Source organism: Hippopotamus amphibius, chromosome 17 (genome assembly GCF_030028045.1).
Source record: "Hippopotamus amphibius kiboko isolate mHipAmp2 chromosome 17, mHipAmp2.hap2, whole genome shotgun sequence".
NCBI lineage: Eukaryota > Metazoa > Chordata > Mammalia > Artiodactyla > Hippopotamidae > Hippopotamus > Hippopotamus amphibius.
The window spans coordinates 17,224,174-17,237,415 of record NC_080202.1 but is presented as its reverse complement, the minus strand read 5'-3'; the positions used below and the strand labels follow the sequence as shown (position 1 = coordinate 17,237,415).

The following is a 13,242-nucleotide window of genomic DNA, read 5'->3' as shown; positions in this document are numbered from 1 at the left end:
TTTTCTCCCATCTTCACCATGAGAACCTGGTAGGGTTTCTAGAGGTCAACCTCACAAAAGTGTGGGGGTCCTCCTAACACAGGGCCCCCAGGAGTTTTCCTTCTCAAGCTAAACCACACTCAAATTCCAGCAATTTGTCAATTACAGTATAAGCTTCCTACCAGTTACTGACTCCAGCAGCACCTTCTCCTTATAAGCTGGGATTCTCTGAATTTGGCTCTCATGCCAGTTTTTTCCCTTTACTGGGGGGAGGAGGGGTGCCCTTCAATTCTCTGATGAATCTAAGAAGAGTTGTTGATTTTCTATTTTCAGCTTTTTCTTGTTGTGTACATGGGACTTCCATGCTCTCTACATGTCAGAAAAGATGTCGGTTTGATCTTAAGTAATCTGAACACAGGAAGTTTGTCATCTAGTTGACTTCTCTGTACCAAAACACTTAGTACAGCAGATTTCTTTCAGGCAGTTAGTTCACTCTCTAAGTAATTTTTTACCCTCTGGAAAATGAAATTGCCTAATGTTAACAAAATCCAAGATGACATTAAAAGAATGTTGCTTTTTAAACTACAACTATTTAACTATTTTAACAATAACTGGTTAATTTAGGTGCCAGAGTTCTGATTAGATATTACATTACTTCAGCAAAGGCAGAGCCAAAAATGTCAACTGATGTGAACTTGCCAAATAAAATTATTTAGGAAAAGAAACCATCAAGAAGCTCTGAACTTGAAAATAAAAAATAAAGTAAAATAAAATAAAAGGTCCTAACTGAAAGACAAGAGATGTTGTGCCTTAGAAAAAGCAAGCATAAGTGTTTAAAATCTCATTCAACAAACATTTATGAAATGCCAACCAAAAGCCAGATACCATGGGGACAGGTAGAAAGCTTCCCAGAGATGGTAATTTTTAAACTGTGCCTTGCATTACTACCCCTTGGCCTCTTTCCCTTCTAAGTCACTCCTCATTATAGGAGGAAGAGCAAGATAGATTTAAAAAAATAGAGTCAAGCATTTTCAGTTCAGTGCCATCCTCTCCATTCTAGATACGTCTGCCTGCAGAAAAGATATATTCTGGTCTTCTCTTCACTTGTGATAAAAAGCTTGCTGGTCCCTGTGATAGAAGCCTGTAGTTACCTAGCTGTGCAGGGCATGGGGAAGATGCGTCTAACTCAAGGTGAAATATGCACCAGCCTGCGAGCCCACAGGATCTAAAGCCCCACTCTTTAATCACTTTTATCAGGAATACAGGAGATAGCTGATTCCTGGGTGTTTCCCTCTCACCCCTCCCTGCCCTCCACCCTTTTGGTTTTGAACAAAAGGACAAAAAAATTTAGGTTTCTAAAAAAAAAATTAAAAAATTTAGGTTTCAGAATAGCTCCTGCAGCAAATGACCTGCAAATAAGAAGATAATGTAAGACAATAATTAGAAAGTTACTACAGCCATCAATGGTTGCTACCATAGCACTGACTAAATAAACTATGATATTGCCAAACCACAAAATATTATGCAGCAGTTAAAAAGAATGAGATTCATTATCTTTCTATACTGACAAAGAATGTTCTAAAATATAGGGTATGTTAAAAAAAAAAGTTGCAAAACCATGTATATAATATGTTACCATTTATATTAAGTGCTCACACTGTAATACACACTTTGCAAATGCACTGAAAAAAAGGACAGAAGAACAGCCTAACTACTAACAGTGCCATGTCTCCAGAGGTGATAATCAAAGACACCTTTAATGTTATTTGTACTTTTCTTTAAGAAAAATGTACTTGTATGTAACTTTTATAATTAAATACTAATTTTAAGAATCAAGGGGAGGACTTCCTAGGTGGCGCAGTGCTTAAGAATCCGCCTGCCAATGTAGGGAACATGGGTTCGAGCCCTGCTCTGGGAAGATTCCACATGCCACGGAGCAACTAAGCCCATGTGCCACAACTACTGAGCCTGTGCTCTAGAGCCCATGAGCCACAACTATTGAGCCTGTGTGCCACAACTACTGAAGCCCATGCACCTAGAGCCTGTGCTCTGCAACAAGAGAAGCGACTACCATGTGGAGCCCACACACCACAATGAAGAGTAGCCCCTGCTCGCAGCAACAAAGCCCATGTGCAGCAACAAAGACCCAACGCAGCCAATAAATAAATTTAATTAATTAATTAATTTTTTAAAAAAAGAATCAAGGGAAGAAATTGAGGGCCTTGCCTCATGTAGTGGCAATGAAAAAATGGAGAGCTGTTGCAGATGAGAGGACAAACCTGGTAGGATCCACTTCAAAGCTAACATGTTGCCAATCAGAGGATGTGATCACAATCCGTAATAAAGGATCCAGGAGTTTCTGTAGGTAGGTAGCACCATATACCTAAAGAAATACACACGTAGGAATTCATTACGCCTGCTCCAAATAGCTTGTATTAAAGAAGACATTCTGCTCTATACATTCTGTACATAATCACTGTTCGGCATATCTCCGCACCAAAAAAAAAAAAAAAAAGAAAGATGAATGGATACAAACCTTGAAGCAGAAGGTCATTATTTTACTAGCCAAGCTGTTGCCTCGGAAAAGCGTCTGCATGGAGTCTGCCAATTCTACTTCCTTAGAAAACATGTTCCAGAGCAGTTGGTAGAGTAAATGCCGAGAGTCAAACAGAGTCACTAGAACTCGAGCTAGTTCATCCTGAGAACAAAATAAAACTGTTAGTGTAAATTGCTCCATTTTTCCTTACACAGGAAACTGAAAGGCAAATCCAAAGCTGACAACCACCTGCTGAACCGAGGTACATGGTGACTGATTAAGTTTTCCCCTGTGGTTTATCTGTGTACATTTGTCTATGACAGACAACTATTTCTATATACCTATAGTAGTTATTAATTCTAAAGATTAAATGATAAAAGAGAGGCCAAGACTTTACCAGAAGATAAAAAAATCCAGGATTCAGCTCAAATTCTATGACAAAATGAAAGAAGACAGAAATAGAAGATGTTGACAATGAATCTGATATGCACAGATCATTTTCTGAGAGTGAATAAGACTTTGGTGACCACAGAGCTCTACTCTCTTCTCATATGGTCAGGGAAACTCAGTGAACACTGAAAATGGCCTAGGCAAGAAAGAACAAAACTGGAAAAACTATAGGACTTGCAGCAAGTCAGGAAAAAGACCTAGGCTGTGCATTCAGAACCAAGAGTTTAGCCAGATTTACACAGTGGGGATGGGTGGTTAATTCCCATCTAGTACCCTCATAATTCCCCACAGTTAACACTCAAGAAAAATGAATGTGATAGTAAATCACTGTTTAATGACACATGTTGGGAAGAGATTTAGAGAGAACAGGGGCAGCCATAATAAGATGACCCAAACTTCAAACTCTGTGACCACAAAGCCAGGATCACGGCCTGTAGCTCCTCTTATTCTTGTCTGGACTCAGGATTATTATAATCTGTTATTTGAGTAAAGGAAAAAATTTAACAACCCTAACTACAGATAACCTGAAGCCAAATAAGACCCAATATTCTGCTATACTTCCTGTAGTTACATAATATTGTACATAATTGGCTAGATAAAAATTCTATCCTCCATTTTAAAGCCAAGTACAATTACGAAAGATAATTCAGTTACAAAACAAAACTATTTTTAGACTGTGGTCCTAAATGTCTTTTTCCACTCTAATCCTTCCACTGCAAAATTCTGAAAACTTTAAGTACCAGAATTTAAATCTACAAAATAGACTTAAAATCTTTTAAAGTTGTCTTCCATTTTGTTCTCCTTTAGATATAGTTCTAATAGATCTGGACTAATATAGAAGTCCTTCTTTAAAAAGAAAGTCATTTAATATAAAACACATAAGAAATGACTTACTGAAAGAAAACAAAACAATTAAAGCCTCTTGGACTTTAATTCTTTTTATTGAAAAAAATTACTCAATTTTTAGTGCTGACTAATTTATAGGTAGGTGCTAAAAGGTAGTTCAGAATATCCATTTTCAAAATACATGAAGATTTGTGAACTAATATTAGGCTTCAAGAGGATTTCAATAATTTCCTTTTTCTAACTCCCTAGCTACAAGCAGGATTCCATCCTCGTTCATTAAACAATTACTTACTAAGTCATTGTTACATGCCAGGCTCTACTCCAAGACCTGGAACTTACAGCAGTAAACAACACAGACACAGCCTCTGCTCTCACGTAGCTCACATGGTGATGGAATGAGGACAAGCAGTCAAATAAACAAGATAATTTCACATAGTAAATAACTGCTGCAAAGAAAAAATAACAAGGGATGGAATAAAATGACTGTGGGTGTGGTTTTGATTAGGTGGCCAGAAAAGACCTCACTAAGGACTTGATATCCGACTTGAAACTTGAATAACAAGAGACCAGGGAATAAGCATTCTAGGCAGCAGTAGCAGCAAGAGTGCTCAAGGGTAGAAAGAAGCCTAACATGTTTGATGGCCAGTGTGGTTTCAGTTTGGTGAACAAGAAGAAAAATGGCATAAGATGATACCAGAGATGAGACATGGCCCAGGCTGGCTAGAGTCTTGTAGACCAGGGTAAAGAGTTTGAGTTTCACTGTAAGTATGAAGAATAAGATCCTACTGGTTTTAAGCAGAAACACATCTACAGGCAACAACAGATTACCTTGTTAGATATACTTTACTAAACTGAAATCATTTTTGGTACAGCATAAACTAAACAGTTTATACTGTTTTTAACATGGAAAGGGACGACCCTTCTCAAATGTTTAGCATGTGTTACCAAAAGTGATATGGTTCTAGGAAATTTTTTAAGAGATGCCAAATAGCCATATTATGTCTTCTGTATTTAAAACAAGCAATGTCATAATTTCAAATGCAAATAAAAGTGGTGAAATTTTTTAAAAATTGCATAACGCATTACAGAAAAAAAAAAAGAGTTGTGAACTAGAGGTATCAATGATAAATAGGCACAAGCCCTGAATTCTAGTTCTAGCATTACTAACAACTATATGAGATTTAAACCAAATTATCTCATTTAATATATGAAGACACCAGACCAGATCAGTGGTTTTAATTTTCTTTTGATGAATCTTCAAATGGAATTTTTCAGTGGGTCAGGTAAAGAGTTTGAGCTTTTCTTTAAATATGAGAAATAAGATCCTCATACTTAAGAAATCTAGTGAGGGCTAGAAAAGTCAACCACTTTCCACAGCTGAAAATCACTCAAATAATATCTGAAGTTTCTTCCAGCTCTAAAAGTTTTAGCAATTAATTCAATTCATTGATACATACTACTATATATAAAATAAACAAGGACCTACTGTATACACAGGGAACTATATCCAGTATCTTGTAATAACCTATAATGGAAAAGAATCTGAAAAAGAATATATATATATACGACTCAATCACTTTGCTGTACACCTGAAACACTGTAAATCAACCTCACCTCAATTAAAAAAAAATTCACTGAGTGTATGAATTTTGAAGCATCTGCTATGTGCCAGGCACTGTTCTTCTCCTCTTACTCAATGAACTTACCCACTGAGAACAAGGGACCACATTGGCCAGAGCCATAGCTATAGGGAGCTCTCCTTGATCACCCATCATCGTAACCAACTCCACCAGTCTCTCAAAACGATCTGCCAATACCGTTTCTGCAAGTGTGTCAAATTCTGTGCCTTGTTGAAGGATTTTTGTTAGGACTTCCATAAACGTAGCTCTTGTCTGGAGATCTTTGTGATAACCTAAACCTGATATGGACAGACAGATGCAAATTTACTAACATGGTCTTTCTGAAGTAATTTCACTTGTCTTATGTGCCAGTTCTCTACGTTTTAAATTTCTGTATGAAGCTTTCATTTTATCTCACCTATGGAGTGCATGAGGCCACTGTCCACGTTAGCATTGAGTAAGTTTGACATCGCCAGGACTGTACAGTGCCTCAGTGATGCCAGCCTCCGAGACATGCCACGTTTCCTGCCACCTGTTTGTGCATTTTCATCTTCAACTTCGCTACAGTCGTTCAAAAGGTTCATAAACAATGTGAAATACCTGAGAAATAAAAAGACTGACCCTTACCCAGTGAAGGCCATGTCAACCAGAAAGCTGATCAGACATTCTGAAATTATCACATGTGCATCACATGAGTGGCTCTGGGTATCTGTTTCTCTCCAGTCTTGGGGTAATCAGCCAGCATGGCTCATTATGAAGTGTTCTGTGTTGAATATGATTTTATTCTGACAAAGCCCAGTAAATATTTCATAATATAAGCACGAAATAGATGCAATGTTTCCTGGTAAATGCATCACTTTTAATGTTTAGAATACAAAAATTAGTGGTCCAAATAGTTTAGACAATGATATTTTAAATGATTTAATGAGGTGATCTGGGTTTTATTGCCAATAAAAACTCACTGATCAAATTATTTTCTTTAAAAACCACAAAACACAGTTGTTTTCCGATACCAGCCCTATCATAGGGAATACTGCTTCAAGCACATGTTATAGTTTGTGCAACAGCAGCTGATGGCCATAATAACAAAGCAATGAGGTCCATTTTCTAAATATAATCATTTGCTACTTTGGTTACATTTTGATTTGTTGTGTGTGGAGCTTTGTTTTTTGCTTTGTATTTTTGGTAACTGAAATTTACTTAAGAAATAACTGTGATTTGGCTTCCATCAATTCCACACCATCTCCTTCCTCAGGCTGCAGCGGAAGACCAGCCAGGAGTGAAACTACTGCTTCCATGCTTGCCTGGTCCAAATCTCTGAAGAAAAAAAAAATTTAAAGACCACCAATCTTTCAGGTTCTTCCACTCCACTATCTCCTCAAATAAACTTCTTCCTAACAGACATGAACTTTAATAACTACCTATTTCATTAAACAAGTTGTTATGAAAACCTAATGAGTTCATATGCAGAGCCCAGAATGAAAAGACATTTCAAGCTGGGGAGAAGGCAATAACTTTCTACAAAGTAATCTTGGCAAAATGACTAACTTTAAAATCACTTACTATGGAACCAAGCCTGGTCAAAGAAATATATGTGAATGGTTATTACATAATTCATAATGTTTAAACATTTCTGATACGTGGCAGTAAATATTTATCATTAGAGCAAACTTAAGAAATTGCATTCTAGAAAGACTCAAAACTAAGTTCCTCAAATAATATCTCTATCCAATCAAAAAAATAAAAAGAATCTAGGGCTTTATATATCTTATTTTCCAACTGTAGACTATTCTTCCTAAATAGACAACACACACTTTCCAAACTTAACACTCTCTCACATTTGTTTTTACTGAAAGTCTTTTAGTTAAAAAGAAAAAGAAATAATAAATATTAATATCTTTATATAATTCAAATGCAAAAGCTTGATCTCTCAAAAAACAATTTCAATACACATAACATACCTGTATACAAACTATAACGAAGTAGTCACTAATGCCTCGAGTAAACCCGCTAATAAAGATTTTTTGTTGGTTTTGTTTCGTTTTGTTTTTTACCTTGTAAGACATTTTACATCATCATCTGCCGCTTGGTTTGATGTTCCCATAACCCAATCTGTCAGGTATTCTACCATCTTATTCCTACAGGATGGCAGAGAAAAAGAAAACAGGAAACAGCCTTTTTAAAGTCACACATACACTTTTAGTCATATAAGAATTTTTAATAGTTCAAGCAATTTGCTAAACCACCCAGGCAACATGACAATTTCATAAAGGAGATACTGCTGTTACCAATCTAACAGTGAGAAGGGCACCAACATGGGCAACCTGGATACTGATACGCCACTTCAGCCCTTAGCTATGGTATCTGTTTGGACACAGAACCAAATTCTTAGCTCAAGTGTAGTATAATTTTAGAAAAAGGAAGTGTCATGGGCACAAAGGTCTGGCAAATTTGAAAAGATATGAAGGAAAAAAAAAACCCCATGAAATGCTCCTTTTCCACCTTCCCTGCTTCCCATGATAACCAGGTGCCCTCTATTTTTCTGTACTTCATTTCACATAATAAGATTCACAAGACCTTACTTTGCTCTTTTGAGAACTCACCTAAATTTCATCTCTTGACAAAATGAGAGGTCGTCTCTCCTTGCCATCATTACCTCGACTAACTGACAGAGTTTCGTTTTTATTTGAATTGCATGGACCATATTGCCAAGCACACGAACATATCTATTTAGACAGAAGCATTAAAAAAAAAAGATCAGATATAAACAAAAGAGAAGATTTTCTAAATGCTTTCACCTCTAAGTAAAATGATTAAATATAACCGTAAGAACTCTAAGATTTTCATTTTGTTTTTATGAGAACATATATAACTTCTAGTTACCTTATTATCACCCCCTAACTTGGATGCGACAAAGAAAAGGATGGCAAATTATTTCACTACTAACTACCAATACCAATGTGTCTGCTACACGTCAGGAGAATGCTTACCTGACCAGATTTAACATCATTGTTTCAATGCTAGCTTGCCCCAGATGTTCAGAGCTGCCTTCAGTATGATTATCTAGTAAGTTCTTCATTATAGCTATGGTTTGCTCCACAAACTGAGTATTGGTGTCAGTCAATAAAACCTATATACAAAGAACAAAACACTAGGAATTGATTTGGGAAGCAATGCACAGCAGAAGACCATAGAGAGATGAAGTTGCCTGATCTAAATGCCATACATGTGTAAAAATGCACCCATGGGCATGTATCCAAACAGGCACACACAGACACTCATACCCACACCCAAGACACTGTTAACCCTAGGCACACCAATGCACCAGAGTCCCTAAAAAGCAAACTGATTCCTACATTAGATGGTTCTTCTTTTTGCAATGTTTTCACCTATTTTTTTTTTTTAAATTGTATGTGAAAGTTCAGGCCAGTATCAAAATTAAATAATCTAAAAGAAAAAGGCTTCATTATTTTAAATGAGTCACTCTATTCACAGGGAAGGGTGAAAAATAAAACAGAGAACACTTTACCTGTCCTTGGGAGTCGAAAAACTTGCTGATGGCATTCTTCAGTTTGTTAAAGAGCATTGGATAAAGAGCGGGACTCAACTCTAGACCCACCAGATCCTTAACATTGGTCCGTATTTGAAGTCCCACTTTCTCATGGTTACAGACCATTAAGGATAGCAGCCGGTCCATAAATTTGCTGACAGGTGCATCTGCGTTTCCCTCTGAGGACATCACTGAAATCATGGAACCCTTGCGCTCACTGACTGGGCCCATGGGTGGGCTATAGGTTGCCAGGCCGGAATTGCTTCTCTGCTGCAGGCACACTCCCCCAAGGGCACATAGGAAGCCAGTCATGTTGATCCATTCTTGCAGGGAGTCCGTGTCAGACAAATCTATGGATCCTCCTCCACTCACATGAGACATTCGCCTCTTGACAATGGTCTTGTGAAGGCTTTCAGCAGCCTAAACACAAAATTTTTATGAAAAGCATGAGTTCAACCTAAATTGGTTGAGAGATTTGACAGATTACTTTCTATCAACATCCCCCCGTGACAAAAGAAGATTTTTTACATTTAAAAAATCCAAGTCTTCACTCTGCAATTTCTAGCCACATCAAGGTATCTTACTGCTCGAGGACAGATGAGTCTTAACTTGCAGAATTGAAGGTAGTGATACACAGAGCCAGTATCAGATATAGAAGGTGGTGATGGACTGCAGTTCAGAAAGGAACATACTTTCAAAATATTTGCTTATATCAATTCCTGGACAGAGAGGCAATATCTGTGCTGCTTCAAGGAATATAAGCATTTGGAGATTTTTAACCAAGCAGCGTGTGCACATAATAAGTTAGTGACTGCCCAAGTTCAAGTGCTCTGGGACCAGCTTTATAAACACAGTACTACTATTAACATATTGGGTTGGCCAAAAAGTTTGTTCAGATTTTTCCATAAGATCTTATAGATTCCCACACGGGAAGATGAGAGTAACCAAGTGAAAGAACCACCGAATATAGAAAAGAGTGTAATAAAGGAGTACAGAAAGACAAAAATCAATATAAAAAATAATACTCTTCAAGAATTTGTACCCTGACAGAGGAGGAATCTTCCAGGAGTTTTGGTCCTTTTAGTTTATGGAGTAGAGATGAGAAAGAACAACTCTTACTACGCGTGGCAAAAGTTTTTCAAATTCAATTTCCCTTACCTACTGCTTACGAGCACAATACTCAGTTTACTACAGAGGATATACCAACCCGAGAAAGCAACATGCTAGGGAAAATCTGTGATATGAATGCTGTAGAAGTACCACTGCGTTCGCTTCATTTTGTGTGTCTGTTTTGTGGGAAAAATGACATCTCATGAATGACTGCTTTGAATATGCAACTCTTAAAACTTTGCTATTTCTTACAGCACATGGATTTACTACAGTTTTATCTAGTATTAGAATATGGCTACATATCTCTGCTGTCACACAGCCCATTATCTCTTTTAGGACCTATGTTATCAGGTATTTATGCAAGCTCCCTGATCAAGAGGTAAGACAGAGCGGGGCTCACAACATAGGTGACAACGTGTAGCACAGTAAAAGAACCACTGGATACAACATTATGCTTTGATAAAGTAAGCCTAGATCTTGCATTTAAGTACTTTATGTGATCTATTTTGACTAAGAGGTTGACTGGGCTCAGTCAGATAATGAATCAACTTCACACCTTCAATGATATATGCAATAATGAGTCACTGGTATCAGATACAAAGTCCACTGCAAAAAACCCGTGCAGACTGGCTTATAAGCAACAATGTGGTAGAGCATATACATGCACCAAATTTACACACTGAGATTATCAAACATTGTCAAGTAACTCTGAATTTTTTTTTTAGCAGTGGAAGGATGACTGAGCACATAGCATATTGACTGCATTTGGGCTGCAGCACAGCTGAAACAGTGTAGTTGGTATTTACATGACTTATTTCCTTTACTCATCAAGAATCTGGATCCAGTGCCACTTAGACATCTTCTTAATCTGATTTCAGCTCTTCAACCAAGTGTTTGTACTGAACAAACACTGTACTTGGCACTGATGTTAATTAAAGCATTATGGGATAATGTTACCTAAACAGTTCTTTTGTATCTTTATTAAAAACTAATCTTCCCACTGAAAAGAGGAAAGAGGAAGAAGAGCTCAGAAGACCAGCTCCATCACCTTGGTCACCTTCAGTTAGTCCTCAAAGCAGCAATAATAGTGAAACTCATCAAAATGGAGGCAGTGATATTGAAATGGATAAGCAACTTATATATAGAACGAAATATGTGCAACAGCAACTTTCAAACACAAAGAAATCCAAGCAAGGAAGTTCTGACAAAACTGCCAACAGTGGTGAAGATGGAAGCAGTGGTCCTGGAAGCACCAGTGAGCACAGTAACGCATCTAGCTATGAGGTGAACTGTAGTAATGCAAGCCAGTCCAGCTGGGAGCTCTGGCAATGAGATGCAGGCAGAAGACATCGCAGACTAGAAGCCCTTAAAGAAGATGAAGATCATGGGCATAATCCTCTTAAAGTAGTTGTGGTACAGATCTTTGGAACAAAAAGAAAGTCAAGCAGGCATTTACTTAGGGGATTCCCAAGGCCCATCAGCAAGCAATGGAACAGGAAAGGACCTGTTTTTTTAACACTGAGCCAATGCCATCAGTAGATAATGGAATACAAATGCTAGATGCCTGTTCACACTCTAAAGACCCAGAACACATTTCAGAGGAAATGAATGCCGCTCATATAGCACAAGCATCTCAGGAATCTTGCAGCATTATGTGCACTGGGGACTTTCTTGGGAGGCCACTGGAAACGAATCATTTGCTTGTCGGCAATGTAGCATCACTAAATGCAGCATCACTACCACCACGACCACCACTGCCACATCACCACCACCATGATGAGCATATGGCTGATGACAAGCTAAGTGCAGATGGTGTCAGTTATGGGAGCTCCCAGGTCAGTGCAAAGTCAGAAAAAAATATGGCTGATTTTGACAGTGAATAATCTGGTGTGAAGAGGAGCTAGTTCAGAGTAATTCACAGGCAGAGCTGCCATCTCACCTCCAACATCTTCCCAATGTAGCATCTATTTACCATAAACATCTTGGTCAAGGATCTAAAATTCATAAACATCAATTCAACAGTAATTCTGTGAAAGACATTAATGTGGATACTGTAAGCAAGAAAGGAAACACCTTGCTGTGGGATACAGTCCAACATGGTGACACAGTTAATGTTTCTGAAGGATTGATAAATGAAGCAGAGAAACTTCTCTGTTCCTTAGTAGGCTGGTTTACAGATAGAAAGATCTGAACAACATTCACTGAAGGTTGCACTGAAAATTTAGGAAACAACAGGTAAACAGGAATCTAAAAATTTTTTATGCAGTAGTCAAAGTTCATTTTGTATATTCGTATCAACTAGGTGTGGTGAATTCACAGCATTTCACGTACAATTATCAGCCTATTTTTTAGTAACTGTGGTTTTCATATTAGGTTTAAAGACTTCCCTTACAGGGTTCATACTGGCTTGGCCAAAAAGTTCGACTGGTTAAAGAATATGTTGCTCAATAAAGTTCTTGGTGAAAATGAAAAATGAGTCCTTAAAACTGAACAAACTTTTTGGCCGATCCAATATTTTATCACTGTCTTGCTTTTCTCAGTACTTTTTAGCACTTTTCTTGATTAGATCATCTCTAACAGAAACAAAGGAATAACAGTAATGCTTATTCTCTTCTTGACTCTGGGAACATAGTGGTGCTTACTCTGTTTTCAAATTACAGTTAAATGTTCTTCAATTGTGTCACAGTATATACAAAAGAAGCTAAATAAGTGACGTTAAACTGAAGCTGCAATATAAACATTTTGATTATGGCATTGTTCTTTCATCTAGGGGATCTTTTTTTTTATTTATTTATTTTATTGGCTGTGTTGGGTCTTTTTTGCTGTGCGCGGGCTTTCTTTTAGTTGCGGTGAGTGGGGGCAACTCTTCATTGTGGTGCACGGGCTCCTCATTGCTGTGGCTTCTCTTGCTGCGGAGCACGGGCTCTAGGCGCGTGGGCTTCAGTTGTTGCAGCACATGGACTCAATGGTTGTGGCTCACGGGCTCTAAAGCACAGGCTCTAGTTGTGGCACATGGGCTTAGTTGCTCCGAGGTATGTGGGATCTTCCTGGAGCAGGGATTGAACCCATGTCCCCTGCATTGGCAGGCGGATTCTTAACCACTGCGCCACCTAGGAAGCCCCGTCTAGGGGATCTTTTGTGTCTTGACTTTC

At 37.9% G+C, this 13,242-nt stretch overlaps 1 protein-coding gene across 6 annotated transcripts in view; it reads right to left on the bottom strand.

Moving 5' to 3' along the window:
- Positions 1-13,242, bottom strand: part of NF1 (neurofibromin 1) — a 237,044-nt gene that overhangs the window by 107,067 nt on the left and 116,735 nt on the right. For all 6 annotated transcript variants that reach the window (XM_057714095.1, XM_057714098.1, XM_057714093.1 and 3 more), the window contains exons 21-29: positions 8,960-9,400; positions 8,421-8,560; positions 8,034-8,156; positions 7,485-7,568; positions 6,631-6,747; positions 5,849-6,030; positions 5,518-5,729; positions 2,516-2,677; positions 2,259-2,362 (exon numbers count right to left, since the gene is read on the bottom strand). In XM_057714095.1, the coding sequence (XP_057570078.1) occupies positions 2,259-2,362; positions 2,516-2,677; positions 5,518-5,729; positions 5,849-6,030; positions 6,631-6,747; positions 7,485-7,568; positions 8,034-8,156; positions 8,421-8,560; positions 8,960-9,400 (1,565 nt within the window). The remainder of the gene's footprint in view (positions 1-2,258; positions 2,363-2,515; positions 2,678-5,517; positions 5,730-5,848; positions 6,031-6,630; positions 6,748-7,484; positions 7,569-8,033; positions 8,157-8,420; positions 8,561-8,959; positions 9,401-13,242) is intronic.